The 15,286-nt window shown below is 33.9% G+C and overlaps 1 protein-coding gene across 1 annotated transcript; it reads right to left on the reverse strand.

Moving 5' to 3' along the window:
* Positions 1–7,471: 7,471 nt before the first annotated feature.
* LOC137201627 (NKG2-A/NKG2-B type II integral membrane protein-like) lies at positions 7,472–12,293 on the reverse strand. Its single transcript, XM_067695684.1, has 6 exons — positions 12,080–12,293; positions 11,590–11,688; positions 11,053–11,106; positions 10,375–10,526; positions 8,365–8,465; positions 7,472–8,049 (listed from the first exon to the last, which is right to left on the reverse strand). The coding sequence occupies exons 1-6, from the start codon at positions 12,264–12,266 to the stop codon at positions 7,929–7,931; spliced, it is 714 nt and encodes a 237-aa protein (XP_067551785.1). The 5' UTR covers positions 12,267–12,293; the 3' UTR covers positions 7,472–7,928.
* Positions 12,294–15,286: the final 2,993 nt, after the last annotated feature.

Here is a 15,286-nt window from a genome sequence, read left to right on the forward strand (position 1 = left end):
ATTTCTAATATCGTGAATACAAAATTTTGTTAGGATGTCTTGGTTTGCCTTTGCATGATAATTACTTACATTTAACTTTTATAATAGTATCATTAAGGAATATTCAGGTCTAATTCTCTGTGAATTGTCTTTTCACATATTTTATGTTGAATCGGTTGCCTTTTTATGGACTTACATAAGTTCTTTGTATATTCTAGATAGAAATCTATTGTTAAGTGCACCCAGTGTAAATTAGTAAATGTTTAAAAACCCACTCTATGGTGGTGGGGAAGATCTCATTGGTAGAGTTTGCCAATTTTATTTGTGTAAGTACTCTGACCATAATCAAATTTAAAGCTACTAACCTGATACCACTGAATGCAGAATTGAGAAGGGAAGAGATTTATAGTAGTACAACATTGTACAGTATTTCAACAACCAGATATGATAGATGCAAATAACTTCATAAGTATAGTAAATTTAGCAAAATAACTAAAAATGAGTTTTGAGTATTTATTACTTTTATTGTTAGTATGATTTACAATATTTATATTTATATAATTGAATTTTAGTAATGATTGTGTTTAACAGCTTGTTTTCAAAATTCCTGAAATTTTAACAATAATCTCTTTTGATTAGCTATGAGCCCGATCCAGCAAACCACTCACTGATTGTATAATCTGTGCTAGTCTGGGTGTATCTTTCCAATCTTAATAATATATTTTACTGTCCAGATAATAAATTTACTTATTTAATTATTACTTTATAGCATCGTTTGCATTTATGATTTGGATTTTTGGAAATTTGATTGAGAAGTGTATCCTTCACCAAAGGTTTTGAAGTTTGCAGCTGTATTTTCTGTTAAACTTGTGAGGACGTCTTTCATAATTAGATCTCTGATATTCAATACTTTTCCACAGGGAAATGATTTTTTCCATCACCTTTATTGAATAATCTATTCTTTTCTTAGGATCTGTAATATTACCTCTGCAACCACGTATTTATTGTTCAATATATTCATAGACTATTTTTTTTTTTCCAGAATTTGGTTCGGTTCCTCGGACTAATGACAAAATATATTCTTCATGCTCTTCACCCACACTGTTTTGACTATTCTTGGTGTTTTCCACTTTATATGATTTGAAATTGAGTGATACAGAACTCAGTCCCATCTGTGGACCCTGCAGTTGCCTGTGAACCAGCTCCAGTTCCTCCCTCTTTCAGGGAACCTCTGGAAAACAATGTCTTAGACAATCACTCACAGACAAAAGAACCCTTGTGGAGGTCCAGGCTTCCAGAGAAGAAGTTCCACCACACCACTGGAGCAAAGAATATGAGATTGGATGCATTAGAGAAGATAAGAGGAGCAACCTGACTTTACCTACGTTACCCTTCCTCCATGGAAACACAGTTTTAGGGCCAAGAGAGACCTTCTTGGCCCATGTTTTTTCCACTAGGAAAAGTAAGAGAGTGTGAGTGAGCACCCGGCCTTCTCAGCTATATGGGAGGCTGCCAAAGAGGCTGATTTCTCTCATGCCTCACCCAGGGCACTGAATCATATGTATAACTGGGGGGCTGAGAAGAGTCTAAGATAGCAGCAAATAGGACTCTAAAAGGGCATTAAAAGGATGCAGATCCTACTAACTGTGTCACTGGCTCCATCAGGAAACCTGCCTATGAGCCACTTGGATCCGCCCAACTGGCCCACAGGTACCCTCAGTAATAAGCTCACCTCACCTCAAAACACCCACACCCTGTAGTTGCCTCCCTGTGGGCACTCCCAACTGTAGCATAGAGAGTGAGCTTTGGCAGATGGCTAGTGAGCATGTGCAGAAACCTAGTCTGAATCTGAAGGCCAACAAGAGACCACAAACATGAACTTTAACATCATGTTTGTGAAAACAAAAGAAAGGCTTTCAGCACCCAGCCTGGTTCATTGCAAAATTAAGATAAGGTATACAAACTTAAAACTTTTGCCACAAGAGGGAGCACAAAGTGTGGAGCAGGGGCATCCATAAAATGTTCTAAAAAGCCTCAGAATCACTAGCAGTTTTGATGGAAGGTAATTCTCTCCTGAGGTCAGTGAATAACAGGAGAAGGTGGCTACTACTTCAAATACAAAGACAGCAATAGAAAACTTCAAGAAGCATGAAAAATGTCACCACCAAAGGATCACAGTAATTTTCCAGCAACCAACCCCAAAGACATGGAAATCTATGAATTAACCAATAAAGAATTCAAAATAGCTGTTTCAGGGAAGCTCAACAAGCTAGAAGAAAAAAAGAAAAATAATTCAACACTGTAAGGAAAACAATAAATGAAAAATGATAAGGTTAGCAAAGTGATACAAATCGTAAAAAGAACTAAACAGAATTGAAGAATACAATAGATGAAACAAAAATATAATGGAAGCATCAACACCAAATGGATCAAGCAGAAGAAAGAATCTGTAAACTAGAAGACAAGACCTTTGAAATTATCCAGTCAGAGGAGAACAAAGAAAGACCAACTAAAAAAGTGAATAAAGCCTATATGATATATGGCATATCATCAAAAGAACCAACTTGCAGACTACTGGAGTTCCAGGAGGAGAGAGGGACAAGGGGGTGGAAAGTTATTTTGAAAAAATAATGGTGAGAACTTCCCAAGTCTGCTGAGAGATTTTGATACCCACATTTATGAAGCTACTGAGTCACCAATCAAAATCAACTTAAAGAGATTCTCTCCAAGACACATTATAATAAAACTGTAAAAAGAAATCAAGGACAAAGAGATAGTCTTAAAACCAGCGGGAGAAAAAGAAGATAGTAACTTACAGGGGAACTCCTAGAGGGCTATGAGATTTCCAAGCAAAACCTTACAAACCAGGAGAGAGTGGGATAGTGCCGGGGAAAAAAACTGCCAAGCAAGAATATTCAACCTGGCAAATTTGTCCTTCAGAATTGAAAGATAAAGATCTTCTCAAAAAAACAAACAAAAGCTGAGGAAATTCATCATCACTAGACCTGTCTTATGAGAAATGCTGAAAGGGGTTCTTTAACCTCAAATGAAAGGATGCTAATTAGTAACATGAGAACATAGAAAATATACAGGACATTGGTCAAGGTCAAATCCAGAATACTCTAATACTGAAATAGTATAAAGGTTAAAGGAAAAGAATATTAGAAATAACTATAGCAAAAATAATTTGTTTTTAAACACACAATATAAAAAAATTACCTTTTTGTGATATGAAAAACATAAAAAGAGTGAGTAAAAAGGTAAGGTTTGGTTTGCAACTGAAGTTGTTATCAGCATAAAATAGATTGTTATATCTATATCATGTATTATTTAAGCCTGATGGTAACCACAAAGTGAAAACCTATGATAGATTCACAAAAAAATAAAGAGAAGAGAATCAAAACATACCACTATGGGAAATTATCAATTCACAAACAAATGCAGCAAGAGAAAGAGAAAAGAACAAGGAAACTACAAAGCATCCAGAAAACAATAAAATGGCTTAAGTAAGTGCCTGCCTGTTAATAATTACCTTAAATGTAAATGGATTGAATTCTCCAACCAAAAGGCATAGAGTGACTGGATGGATAAGAAAACTGAGACCCAACTACATATATACGTATAGGGACTCACTTCAGCTTTGAGGATTCACTTAGGCTAAAAGTGAAGGGATGAAAAACGATATTCCACAGAATTGGAAACCAAAATAAAGAAGGGGTAGTGATACTTATAACAAACAAAATAGAATTTAAACAAAAATGGTAACAAGAGCTAAAGAAAGTCATTGCATATAATGATAAAAGAGTTATTCATCAAGAAGATATAACAATGCAAATATACATTGTTCATACAATGTTCATTGCAGCCCTATTTACAATAGCCAGGACATGGAAGCAACCTACGTGTCCATTGACAGATGAATGGATAAAGAAGATGTTGCATACACATACAATGGAATATTACTCAGCCCTAAAAAGAAACGAAATTGAGTTATTTGTATGTGGTGGATGGACCTAGAGTCTGTCATACAGAATGAACTGTCAGAAAGAGAAAAACAAATACCATATGCTAACACATATGTATGGAATTTTTTAAAAAATGGTACTGATGAACCTAGCAGCGGGCCAGGAATAAAGACACAGACATAGAGAATGGACTTGAGGACACAGGGTTGGGAGGGGAAGCTGGGGCAAAATGAGAGAAGTATTGACATATATACACTACCAAATGTAAAATAGCTAGTGGGATATAGCTGCATAACACAGGAACATCAGCTCCGTGTTTTGCGACCACCTAGAGGGGTGGGATAGGGAAGGTGGGAGGGAGGCTCTAGAGGGAGGGGATATGGGGATATATGTATGCATATGGCTGATTCGCTTTGTTGTACAACAAAACTAACACAGCATTGTGAATCAATTATACTCCAATAAAGGTGTATATATAAAAAAAGAAACCCTTATTCTAGGTGAAAACCTGGATATGCAGAAGGGAAAGAAGAGTTGTAAGAATTATGTGGATATATTTAATGGATATCGAGTCGACAAAATATTAACAATAAAGTTTCAAATTTTAAAATATATATTTGTATTCGAATTCAAGGGAGCAAATACGGCATAAGCAGTAAATAAAGGTAGAAGGTAGTTATGTCTTTTCACTTTTCGAGAAAGGGTAAAGGTATTAATTTGTTAGACTTTACTGAGTTAAGAATTTATGCTGTAAAATGTGGGGCACTAATAACATAATATTTAAAACATTAAACTGACAACAGAGGATAGTTAAAATAGTTAAAATAGTTATTGTGAAAGATAAAAAGAAAACAACAAAAGAAGTGGAGTTCAAAGAAATGGTAGCATTCATCTCTGATTAAGGATAACTATATTATACTTAATTAATTATATATACATACAATACATACTTATATATAAATAATATATGTAAATATATCTTAGAATAATTTAAAAATTATGTTAAATATAGAGTAACTTCCAATTTAAATTCTAAGAATATTTAAAATAACTGTTCACTATCTTAATGAGAAACTCCTTTAACAAAAGCCTAAAGAAAGAGGAAAGTAAAAAGATGAAAAATATACCATGCAACACAAGCCAGTAGAAAATTGCTATAGTTAGTATACTGTTATAATAAAAGGCAAGAGCCGTATTGGAAATGATGAAGCATGTTTCATAATGATAGATAGAGTATCTAAACTATTAGCAATGTTTTCTAAAAAATCTTTATGTACTTAATAATACAAGTTCAACATAAGTTTGAAAAAAGTGAACTATTACAAATAGAGATTTAAACGATTCTCTCTCACTGCTTACAAACAAGCAGATATCAGTAAGGCTAAAGAAAGATTTAAACTAGACAACTCATCAATACATATATGTAGAACACATACTATATACTAGTATGGACTATTCATATTTTTGTACATAGAAATTTTCAAAAAATACACTATAAATCATATTTCCAAGCATATTCATATAAAAATATAGAAGTGGTGTCACTGCAGTAGCCGCTAGGCAAGTTTGGCAAGTGGGCACTTGAAATGTGGGCATTCAATTTTAATTAGTTAAAAAAATAATATTTTAATATTGGTTCCTCTTTCACACCAGCCACTTTTAACAAAGATGTGGAATATTTCTAGCTTCACAGAAAGTTCTCTAACCAAACAGAATGCTCTTTACTATATGCAGAAGTCAATAACTAAAACTTTGAAAATCCTTATATGGTGTTAAATTCAGTAATAAATGTCTAAGTAACAGATGGACCATAGAAATGACCACAATGAACGTTCAAAATTTTTATAAGAATTACAAGGAAAATATAAAACCAAATGTCTGTCTTGTGAAGTATTGATTGCCTTAAATGCTTACCTTACAAACTAAATAAAACAAAACAAAGCAGAAATCCAAGCATGCATCACAAGAAACTAAAAATGGAAAAGCTAAATTTAGGTGAAATTAAAACCAAATGAAGTAGAAGGAAGAAAACAATAAATAGTACAAAATCAAGACAAAGAACAAAATTACAATAGAGAGGAACAAGGCCAAATGTATTCTCATTGAAAACATTTAATAAAATTGATAAAAGACTGCTGAAAGAAAGGTGAGGAGAGGGAATCCCTGATGGTTCAGTGGTTAAGACACCACGCTCTCACTGCCGAGGCTCCGGGTTCATTCCTTGGTCAGGGAACTAAGAGCCCACAAGCCATGCGGTGTGGCCAAAAAAAAAAAAATTTGAGAAGAAACAAGTCTTTTATGTCTATAATAAATATGGGGATACCATGTGGTTTTTACAGATAAAAAAAGCAATATTATGAAAACATTTTAGTATCTATAAAAAATAGAAAAATCCTACATTGAAAATTACCAAAATGCATCACAAAAAATAGAAACCTGAGTAAACCTAACACATATTGTAAAGAAATTGAGTTCGTTATATAAACCTTCCCACAAAAAAGTTCTAGAAGCTCAGATGGCACTAGTAGTGAATAATAACACTTGAAAACGTAGCAGTACTCTTTCACAAAGGTCCAGGTAAAAGAAAAGGAAATGCTTCCTAAAAATAGCCTTGGTAACAACTTGTCAAGTACATAACGTAAATGAAAACTCAGTCAAATTTCTTTGGGAACACAGATAAAGAAAAACTTCAGCTTGACCTAGATATAATATATGCATTGATTTTTTAAAAAAGGACAACACATGATCATTGTGATTTTACTTCAAAATGCAAGACTGGTTTAACATATGAAAGAAATAAAGGTAATTTACTTCATAATCATTATACAGAGAAAACGTTTATCATTCCAACTGATGGAAAAACAATACAAATGTAACGTCAATTGATTATAAAATTTGTTTGAAAAATGAGAATATTATGGAACTGTTTTCATATGAGAAACTTATGATGAAAAAAACCTTAAGATGAATCTCATATTGATGAAATACTGAAAGCTTTTCCTCGAAAATAGAAAAGGATACATATAGAACCTTTACTGTACCTTCTATTCGACATTGAAAATAAAATCCTAGCCTATAAAAATAAGTCAAGAAAAAAAATTGCATCTGGAAAGAAGAAATAAAGTGTGATTATTTACAAATGCAAGAGCTGTTATATAAAAATCCAGAAGACTATATATTTGAAATGACAGAATTAATACATAAAGTCAGAGAAATCATTGGCTATAAGACCAATATGTAAACCTCATTGTATTACTGTTTACAGCAGCAAAACTTACTAAAAATTTTCAAATAAGGATGTCATTTACAAAAGCATGAGAGTGAAATACCAATGTATCTTTAAGAACTCAATATAGAAAAATACAAAATATAATAGGGAGAATTTAAAGAAAACCTAATTCATAGAGAGATAAAGCATGATATTGCCTGGAAGAGCCAATATTGTAAAGATGACTATCTTTACAAATTACTTTGAAGATTAAATGCAATCCCAAACATAATTCCAGGATTTTTTTTAAAAACAGCTTTATTGAGGTGTAATTTACATGGCATGAAATTTATCCACTTAAAGTGTATAAATCAGTGATTTTTTTTCTTTAGTATATTCACAGAGTTTACAACCATCAACAGTAACAAACTCTAGACGTTTTCATCGCCCCCAGAAGAAACATAGTAACCATTAGCAGTCATTTTCCAATCCTACCTCTGCTCAGCCCTTGGTAACCAACAATCCACTCTCTGCCTCTAGAATAGGTTTCCCTCTTCTTGATATTTCATATAAATGGACTCACACAACATGCGATCTTTTACAAAGGTTGAAGGCCATAAAAATAATGTAGAGTAAAAAAAGCCAGACACAAAAGTAACGATATCTATACTTTTTGGTGCGCATATTATATTTCAATATAATTCATTTTAAAATTTATACAATCATAATATTATTTCCATTTCATAAAAGTTAAAGTTACTCAACAGCATCCAAACTCACGTTTTCTCGAGCTGATCCTTGCAATTATATGTATGTGGAAGCTCACAACTGTCTGATTTAATGCCATCTGAATAGAGCAGAGCACAGTTATGTTCAGCAGGTGATCGGTCTGTTATACTGTAATGGAAAAAAAAGCACAATTCTGTTATATCATATGAGGACAACTCATGAAACAATAGCATTTTCCATGTCACTGTAATAAAAGCTATTTTGAAAATGGGTAATGATATTTTAATATAATTTTAGTAAGAGCTTGTTATTAGGGAAATGGGCTATTGAGGAGCCCATTCTTTAATAACTATATCAACATTTTATTAACTTTCAACATCCTCCTTCATCTTTCTATAATTCAACTAAAACAAATGTTTTAATATTATTCTTAAAATTTTTAATCTTTTCCTCCTCTATACAGTATTATTTTTAAAAACTTACTTTAGTTTGGAAGTTGAACCATTTAGCCACATCCATGGATGATCACGGCCTTTACGAAAGACTGAAATCCATGACATAATTGATAGGGACATCAGGAATTTCTAGCCAAAAATAAAGAATTTTCACTTAAATAGTCGTCATGAAAGATTTTTATTAATTTTTCAAAGGCAAGTAGTGTGTTCTTTCATAGGATCCTTAGTTTTCTGAACAAAATGAGTGTTAAGAGTCTCATCTAACACTAAAAATATATTAAAGTTCAAAGTTTTAATATTGCCAAATACATTAACCAAGGTCAGTACTTTTGATGTAAAATTAACTCAAACAGTTATGCTTAGCAGTTTCACTGTTTTTCTTAGGTTAATAAGGAAAATTCTGATTCATGTAATTCAACTGTTACCCATGTTGTCAAAACTAACACAGCAAGGCTTTAAATAAGATTTTAGATTCTGTGACATCCATTTCTCAGGATACTGTGACCATATCAATGGATTTCTCCTCTATGTTTCTCAGAGTTTCGGTTTTAGAAGGAAATTAAGGGAATGAAATTGAGAAAATAAGTGACACGAAAGCCAAAGATTTGGTTTCCTGGGGCTCACACCGTTCTTTGACTAGATCAACCCCCAATCACTCTGTTTCTGTGTTGCTAGAATCCAAGGGACCAGAGAAGGAGTCAGAGACTCATTTCTCTCAGCTGCGCCCAGTTAAGTACAACTGTAAACACTGGAACTAATGAAAGACACAAGTCAAGGAGAACTCTGAAAGGTGGAAAGAGAAAGGCGAAATGGTTTGCGACCCTGGGGTTAAGGAACAACTATTAGGGGCATCTTATATCCACCACCCAACCAAAGAAAGTGACCTAGGCCTGCTGCTTCCCAACACCCAGCCTAGCCATTCCTCCTTGGTGTTGAGGGGAATCCTGTGGGCGACACCAGGTGAGCCTTACAAGGTGATCCAGCAGGACACCTGCTAACAAGAAGCAGCCAGAGCAAGGGCTTCTCCTCCCCCTCCACCGAGAGATACCAGAGTTGGGGGGTAGGGGTGGAGGTGGGACCAGCGAAGGGGATCCCATGACTAAAAGTACTGAACCCAGGAAGCCTCTTTATATCTGAGGGCATAAGACGCCATCTGTAACCAGAGACATTGGGTACATTGGATTTTAAATGTTATATTTACATAATGAGCAGTGGAAATTTACAAACTACACATAAATGCAATAATATGGATGAATTGCAAAAATAGCATATGGGGGTAAGAGGAGACAAGAAGAGAAATGCATACTCTATGATTCCATGTATATGAAGTTCAAAAACAAGCAAAGAGGGGCTTTTCTGGTGGCGCAGTGGTTGAGAGTCCGCCTGCCGATGCAGGGGACACGGGTTCGTGCCCCGGTCCGGGAAGATCCCACATGCCACGGAGCGGCTGGGCCCGTGAGCCATGGCCGCTGAGCCTGCGCGTCCAGAGCCTGTGCTCCGCAATGGGAGAGGCCACAACAGTGAGAGGCCCGCGTACCACAAAAAAAAAAAAAAAAAACAACAACCAAGCAAAGAGATTCTATAATATCAAAAGTCAGGACAGTGGGTATAAACGAAGGGTGGAGAAGTGATGAGAGAATACAGAGGAGTGGGGCTGCTATGAAGTGGAAACTTCTATTCCACGATCTGATATGCAATTACATGGTTCTATACATATTGTGATCAATATGCAAAATCATGATATGTTTATTTTCCTTTATATATTGTAAAATTAAATAGCACAGTTTATTGTAGAAAATAATAGCATTTGTAGAAACATTTTTTTTTATGAAAAGCAAGAACTGGAAATTATCAAACGTGTATTAATGGTATAAAAATATAAATAGAATATCATAAAGTTGTATTCTGTTGTTTAATGGAACATTAATAGGCCTTAAACAAACTGCAAATATGTACAAAACCACAAGTGAATCCTAGCAAATATAATATTGACTGAATCAAGCCTTTAACAAAGTGTTTGCAACATTTAGTATCTTACCATTTCTTCTTCATTATCTATATAAAGCAGAGTAGAGTTCTTAGCAGCACAGGCCGTCACACTCTCATTCCATGTTTTTTTTTCCAAATGAATACAATAGCAATTGTTGGAACATGTAAACCACTGTTTTGGACAATGACCAGCATGACATTCTGAAGAAAGATTGTGAATTATTATCTAAAAACAATTTGAATTAAAAAAAATGAAAACTAACTTACATATATGCATAGGTATAAATATATATGTGTGTATATATATAAAACACATCTATGCACCCTCAAGGCTGGTGCATATAAAACAAACCACACTCATACATTCACAGAAGTGTCAGTCTCTCACCCCCCAATTTATGTCTCCGTATAAAGCAAACACACAGAAATAGCCACTCTTTACATGTCCTGAAAATCAAGAAATGAAACCTCTGTTTTAGAATAGCAAAATTATTTGTCTCTTATCATATTACAGAGGGAGGAAATTTGAGCCAGTGGCAACAGTGGGTATGGTGATCATATTGTTGCATAGGGAGAAACACTCTCCTATAATCATTATTTATGAATATTTGTTGCCATATTTTGTAATTTATGTTCAACCCCAAAATCTATTCTTATTTTCACTAGCCTAAGATAGAGACAAAATACAAACTGTATTTATATCAGAACTTTGAAAATCATTATGTACCTTTCTGGAGCCTTTTTATCGGAGAGGAGTTATTCTGCTCCCGTATTGCAGTAGCTACAAAATTAATCATTATAAAAGTTAATATTGATCTAAATAAATCATAATGATTGTAGTTTCTGAGTTGAAATTTGGTTTATTGCTTAGGATTAGAATAATCTGGAATAAAATTGATTTTACCAAGAAAAATTAAGTAATGAAGATTTGGTTGAAAAAATATTTCAAAAGCCTAAAGGAACAGATCACCATCTCTTATAGTATTTGTTTTAACCAATCTCAAGAATTAATTTGTATTTCTCAGTAAGATCTTTCAATATCCTAAAGCATGCTTTTGAGTTACGAAATCAGAATATACATATACATACTCTCTGTAATTATTGTGTTGTATACTTTTGACAAATTCAGAATAACCATTCCACATTTAGTCTAAATGCATACATTTTAATGAGATGCCCATTCCATAATATTATGAAGTGTTTAGAGGCACTGACCATCATTAAAGTGTAAAGTTCCCTTACAATTTTTCAAAAATCTACTTACAGGGAGTAAAAACTATCATTGTTACCACACTGGACATCAAAACAAGGCAGATGATTCCCAGAACCCCAGCAATGAGCTTCTCTGGAGGTGATGGTAAATCTGCAGGGAAAGAAAAGGAAACACTGAGAAAAGAGTGATGGTGACAGTTGTTTAGAAAGTTTACAAACAAGAGAACCCACATAAACAGGGAGTTATATATATAAACTTGGACCCCAAGCCCATTTCTACCACTATAATCTTTCTCTCAGAATATACCTTTGCATTTTCAGCATATATAACGCTTCATGAGTTGTTGATCAAAGACTACAAATTACAGCAATGCCAGAATAAAAGTAGTCCTCCAATTTCACATTAGAATCCCATCTCCAACTTTAAGTTCTGTTCCTCAAAATGAAAAATACGTGAACTTATCCCCTACTCTTTCTCCAACCTCTGTACTCCAACTGCATATCCTAGAACAGTTCCATCATGTGACTATTAAATGCTTTACCTTTGCAGTGGTAGTTCTTGTCATTCCCTCGAAGATTCTGATAAGCATTTTGAAGATTTGATTCTGCATAGGTTATTTCCTGCTCAGTTATTGAAATGGAACTTTTAGTGCCCTTAGGTTTTATTTGCTGCCTCTTTGAGTTCTTGGCTACCTTCAGTTCTGCATAGGTTACTCCTTGGTTATTCATCTCTGCAGCTAAATTATGTCAGACAGTGCTCTAAGTATACTTAGGAATGAATGGTGTATGTAAGATGAGATCCCTAGTACAGTAAAATGGGCGGGGTAGAGTCTAGTGCTCACTTCGCAGTAGAACAACCTTAAGGCCTGGTTCTAAATTCCTTAGAGCTTTAAACAAGTGTCTCATGGTAGAATACTTTTTTTTTTTAAGTTATTCTACATTTGACAATATATTTTTGGTTGAAACAATGAAAAGCAATAAATTAGGGAGGAGTAAAGAAGTTCATGACTAATAATATCCTACTCAGATTCCACAGAAATATTTTAACACCATTATAATGCTTGTATTAAAATTAAAATGTTTTATTAGAAAAGAGAGATTCACCTATATTTATGATAATTTTGAAATCCAGTAATGGTTAAAGATAGAGTATTTTAAAGATGGGGAAAGAGTAATGTTGGCATGTACAACAATCTCCTACACTAAATTACATTATTTGGTGACTTACATTTACTTATGAAAAGTGTTACCAAATGGTCGTTATTTTGAATGGTTGAGGAGTTCTGAGAAGACATTAAAAATTGAGGAAATACTTCATGTATTGGAAAATGTTACATGATACACTAAACTTATATATAACCTAGACAATATTGAAAATAAAACAACAGAAAAAGACTAAAAAATACTTAGTTTGTAAAAGTAATCGATAATTGACTTAATGGCTAAGATATGAACCCACAAAATAATAAACAAATATAAGTAATTTATGGAAGAACACTGTTAATTCAAACTTCCAGAAAGATCCTATAGGTGTCAAAGTTAGTAAAGGTCATTTTAGTTGTATAAGTGATGGTAATTACTTATAAAAATTACTTATAAAAAAATCCAGATAACATAACTTAATAATTCAGTCAATGGATGCTGTAGTCAGAAAGACCTGGAAATAAACTATGGCTTTGAAACTTACAAGAGTGTAACTGTTAAAAAATTATTTAGTATCTAGTAACCTATCTTACTAATCTAAAATGGAAATAAGAATAGGTAATATACAGTGCATGTAACACTGAGCACTCAACCTGACACTTATAAGTTCTCAACAAGTATCAGTTTTAATTATTATTTTAGTCACAATTTCTATGTTACTATTTCTAATTCATATCAGTTAGACCCTGTTAAGTAATTTATTAAGCAGGAGTGTCTTTAATTAGCATGGTACATTTTTTTGCAGTGTTTGTTCAATTTTTTAAAAAATTCTTTCATTACTTACAATTAAGTTTAAATTAGCATTTAGGAAGCTACCTCATCCTGATTTTTGTTATAAAATCAGGCTGCTTTTATTGAGTCTAAGTACACGTATGAGGAATTATGTTTGGCTTTTGTTATGCAATGAATTCCTTTCCAAGAATCTATTTATAAAGGTTGAGCAAAATATATATTAACATACTATTATACAAAAAACCCACCTTCTACTGATTATAAAATCCCAAACTAATTCTTCCCTGTCATGATGTCTGTGGGTTTCACTTAATATTATATTGATTTATAAACCCAAATATGCAAGTGCATATGCAACTAACTTCCTACAGGCAATAAATTGAATACTTTGAGAAATCTTCCAACATATTTCATGTTTTATGGTTGCTTTTTACCCTGAATTATTTTAAAAAAACACCAATATTCTACTTTGATTTTGTTGTATATTAATTGTACCTCACTTGCATTACATTTAACATTTGTTATTTCCCACTAAGTGAGGTGGTCTAGTAGAGAGACAGGAGAGGAGGGACACATACCTTCTGTTGGCCAGAAAGTTGTGCATCCTTTAGTGGGGAGGTCAGGTTACTCTCATAAAAGAGGCCTGCTATAGCTGGGTAGAAAGAATAAATTTAAAGAAGAATTTAAAAAATTAAAAGAAGAAATTTAAAAACATAAATCTAGGACAAGAATAAACAATGTCTGTGACCTCCACAGACTGCCCTGTGAAGGCTCAGAGTGAAACAAGAGTGGAAAAAGTTGATTTCTCATCAATGTGTCACTTCAGGTTTGAACAGGAAATTCTCACACATCGGCTATTTTGAAGACAGTTTACCTCATCACAAACCTCCAGAAACTAGGAGACGTTGGGCTCCAGTTGAAAGGACAAATGGACCTCTAAGTGTGTCATTTAGATTTTCCATTTTCAAATGTCTCTGAGAAATTGTTTTCACATTCTACAAGATCTGAGGAGATGGCGGCTTAGCCACCCTGCAGTTATCTTATTTCCATCTCAATCATGAACACTGCAACTTCAAATACCTCAAGTTTTACTTTTAAACTAGTTGCTAAATCTTGGCAGCACATACACTATTTCCTCATTATTATCTCATTTCTATTGTCATGGAAGAAATTCTAAAAGCCATAATCCCATTTTCAACAAGTATTTAAGGATATTTGTCACTAATTATCCTGAGGAATTTCTACATTCTCAACCATACTCTACCTGGCACAAAGTCCATCATTTTCAAAATACCATCTCTATTTCTCTGCCCTAGTTCTTACGTTCCATTTTATTCTTATTAAATAAATAATTTAATCTGCAGATTTCCTCTGTTAAAAATAAATGCCCCTTGAAAGGATAAAACACAAACAATATTAAACTGTATCACCATGACATAGGTGGAAATATTAAATAACTACTCATTATATCATTCATGAATTCATCCTCCAATCATGACTAGTTGTCTGTATTACACTAGGAATATATATATATATATATATATATATATATATTTTTTTTTTTTTGGTGGTACGCGGGCCTCTCGCTGTTGTGGCCTCTCCCGTTGTAGAGCACAGGCTCTGGACGCGCAGGCTCAGCGGCCATGGCTCATGGGCCCAGCCGCTCCGCAGCATGTGGGATCTTCCCAGACCGGGGCACGAACCCATGTCCCCTGCATCGGCAGGCGGAATCTCAACCACTGTGCCACCAGGGAAGCCCTACACTAGGAATATTTGATGTAACGACATAAACCCAAGTCAAACTATGCAGTTCA

The sequence above is a fragment of the Pseudorca crassidens genome, chromosome 11 (genome assembly GCF_039906515.1).
Source record: "Pseudorca crassidens isolate mPseCra1 chromosome 11, mPseCra1.hap1, whole genome shotgun sequence".
Taxonomy (NCBI): Eukaryota; Metazoa; Chordata; class Mammalia; order Artiodactyla; family Delphinidae; genus Pseudorca; species Pseudorca crassidens.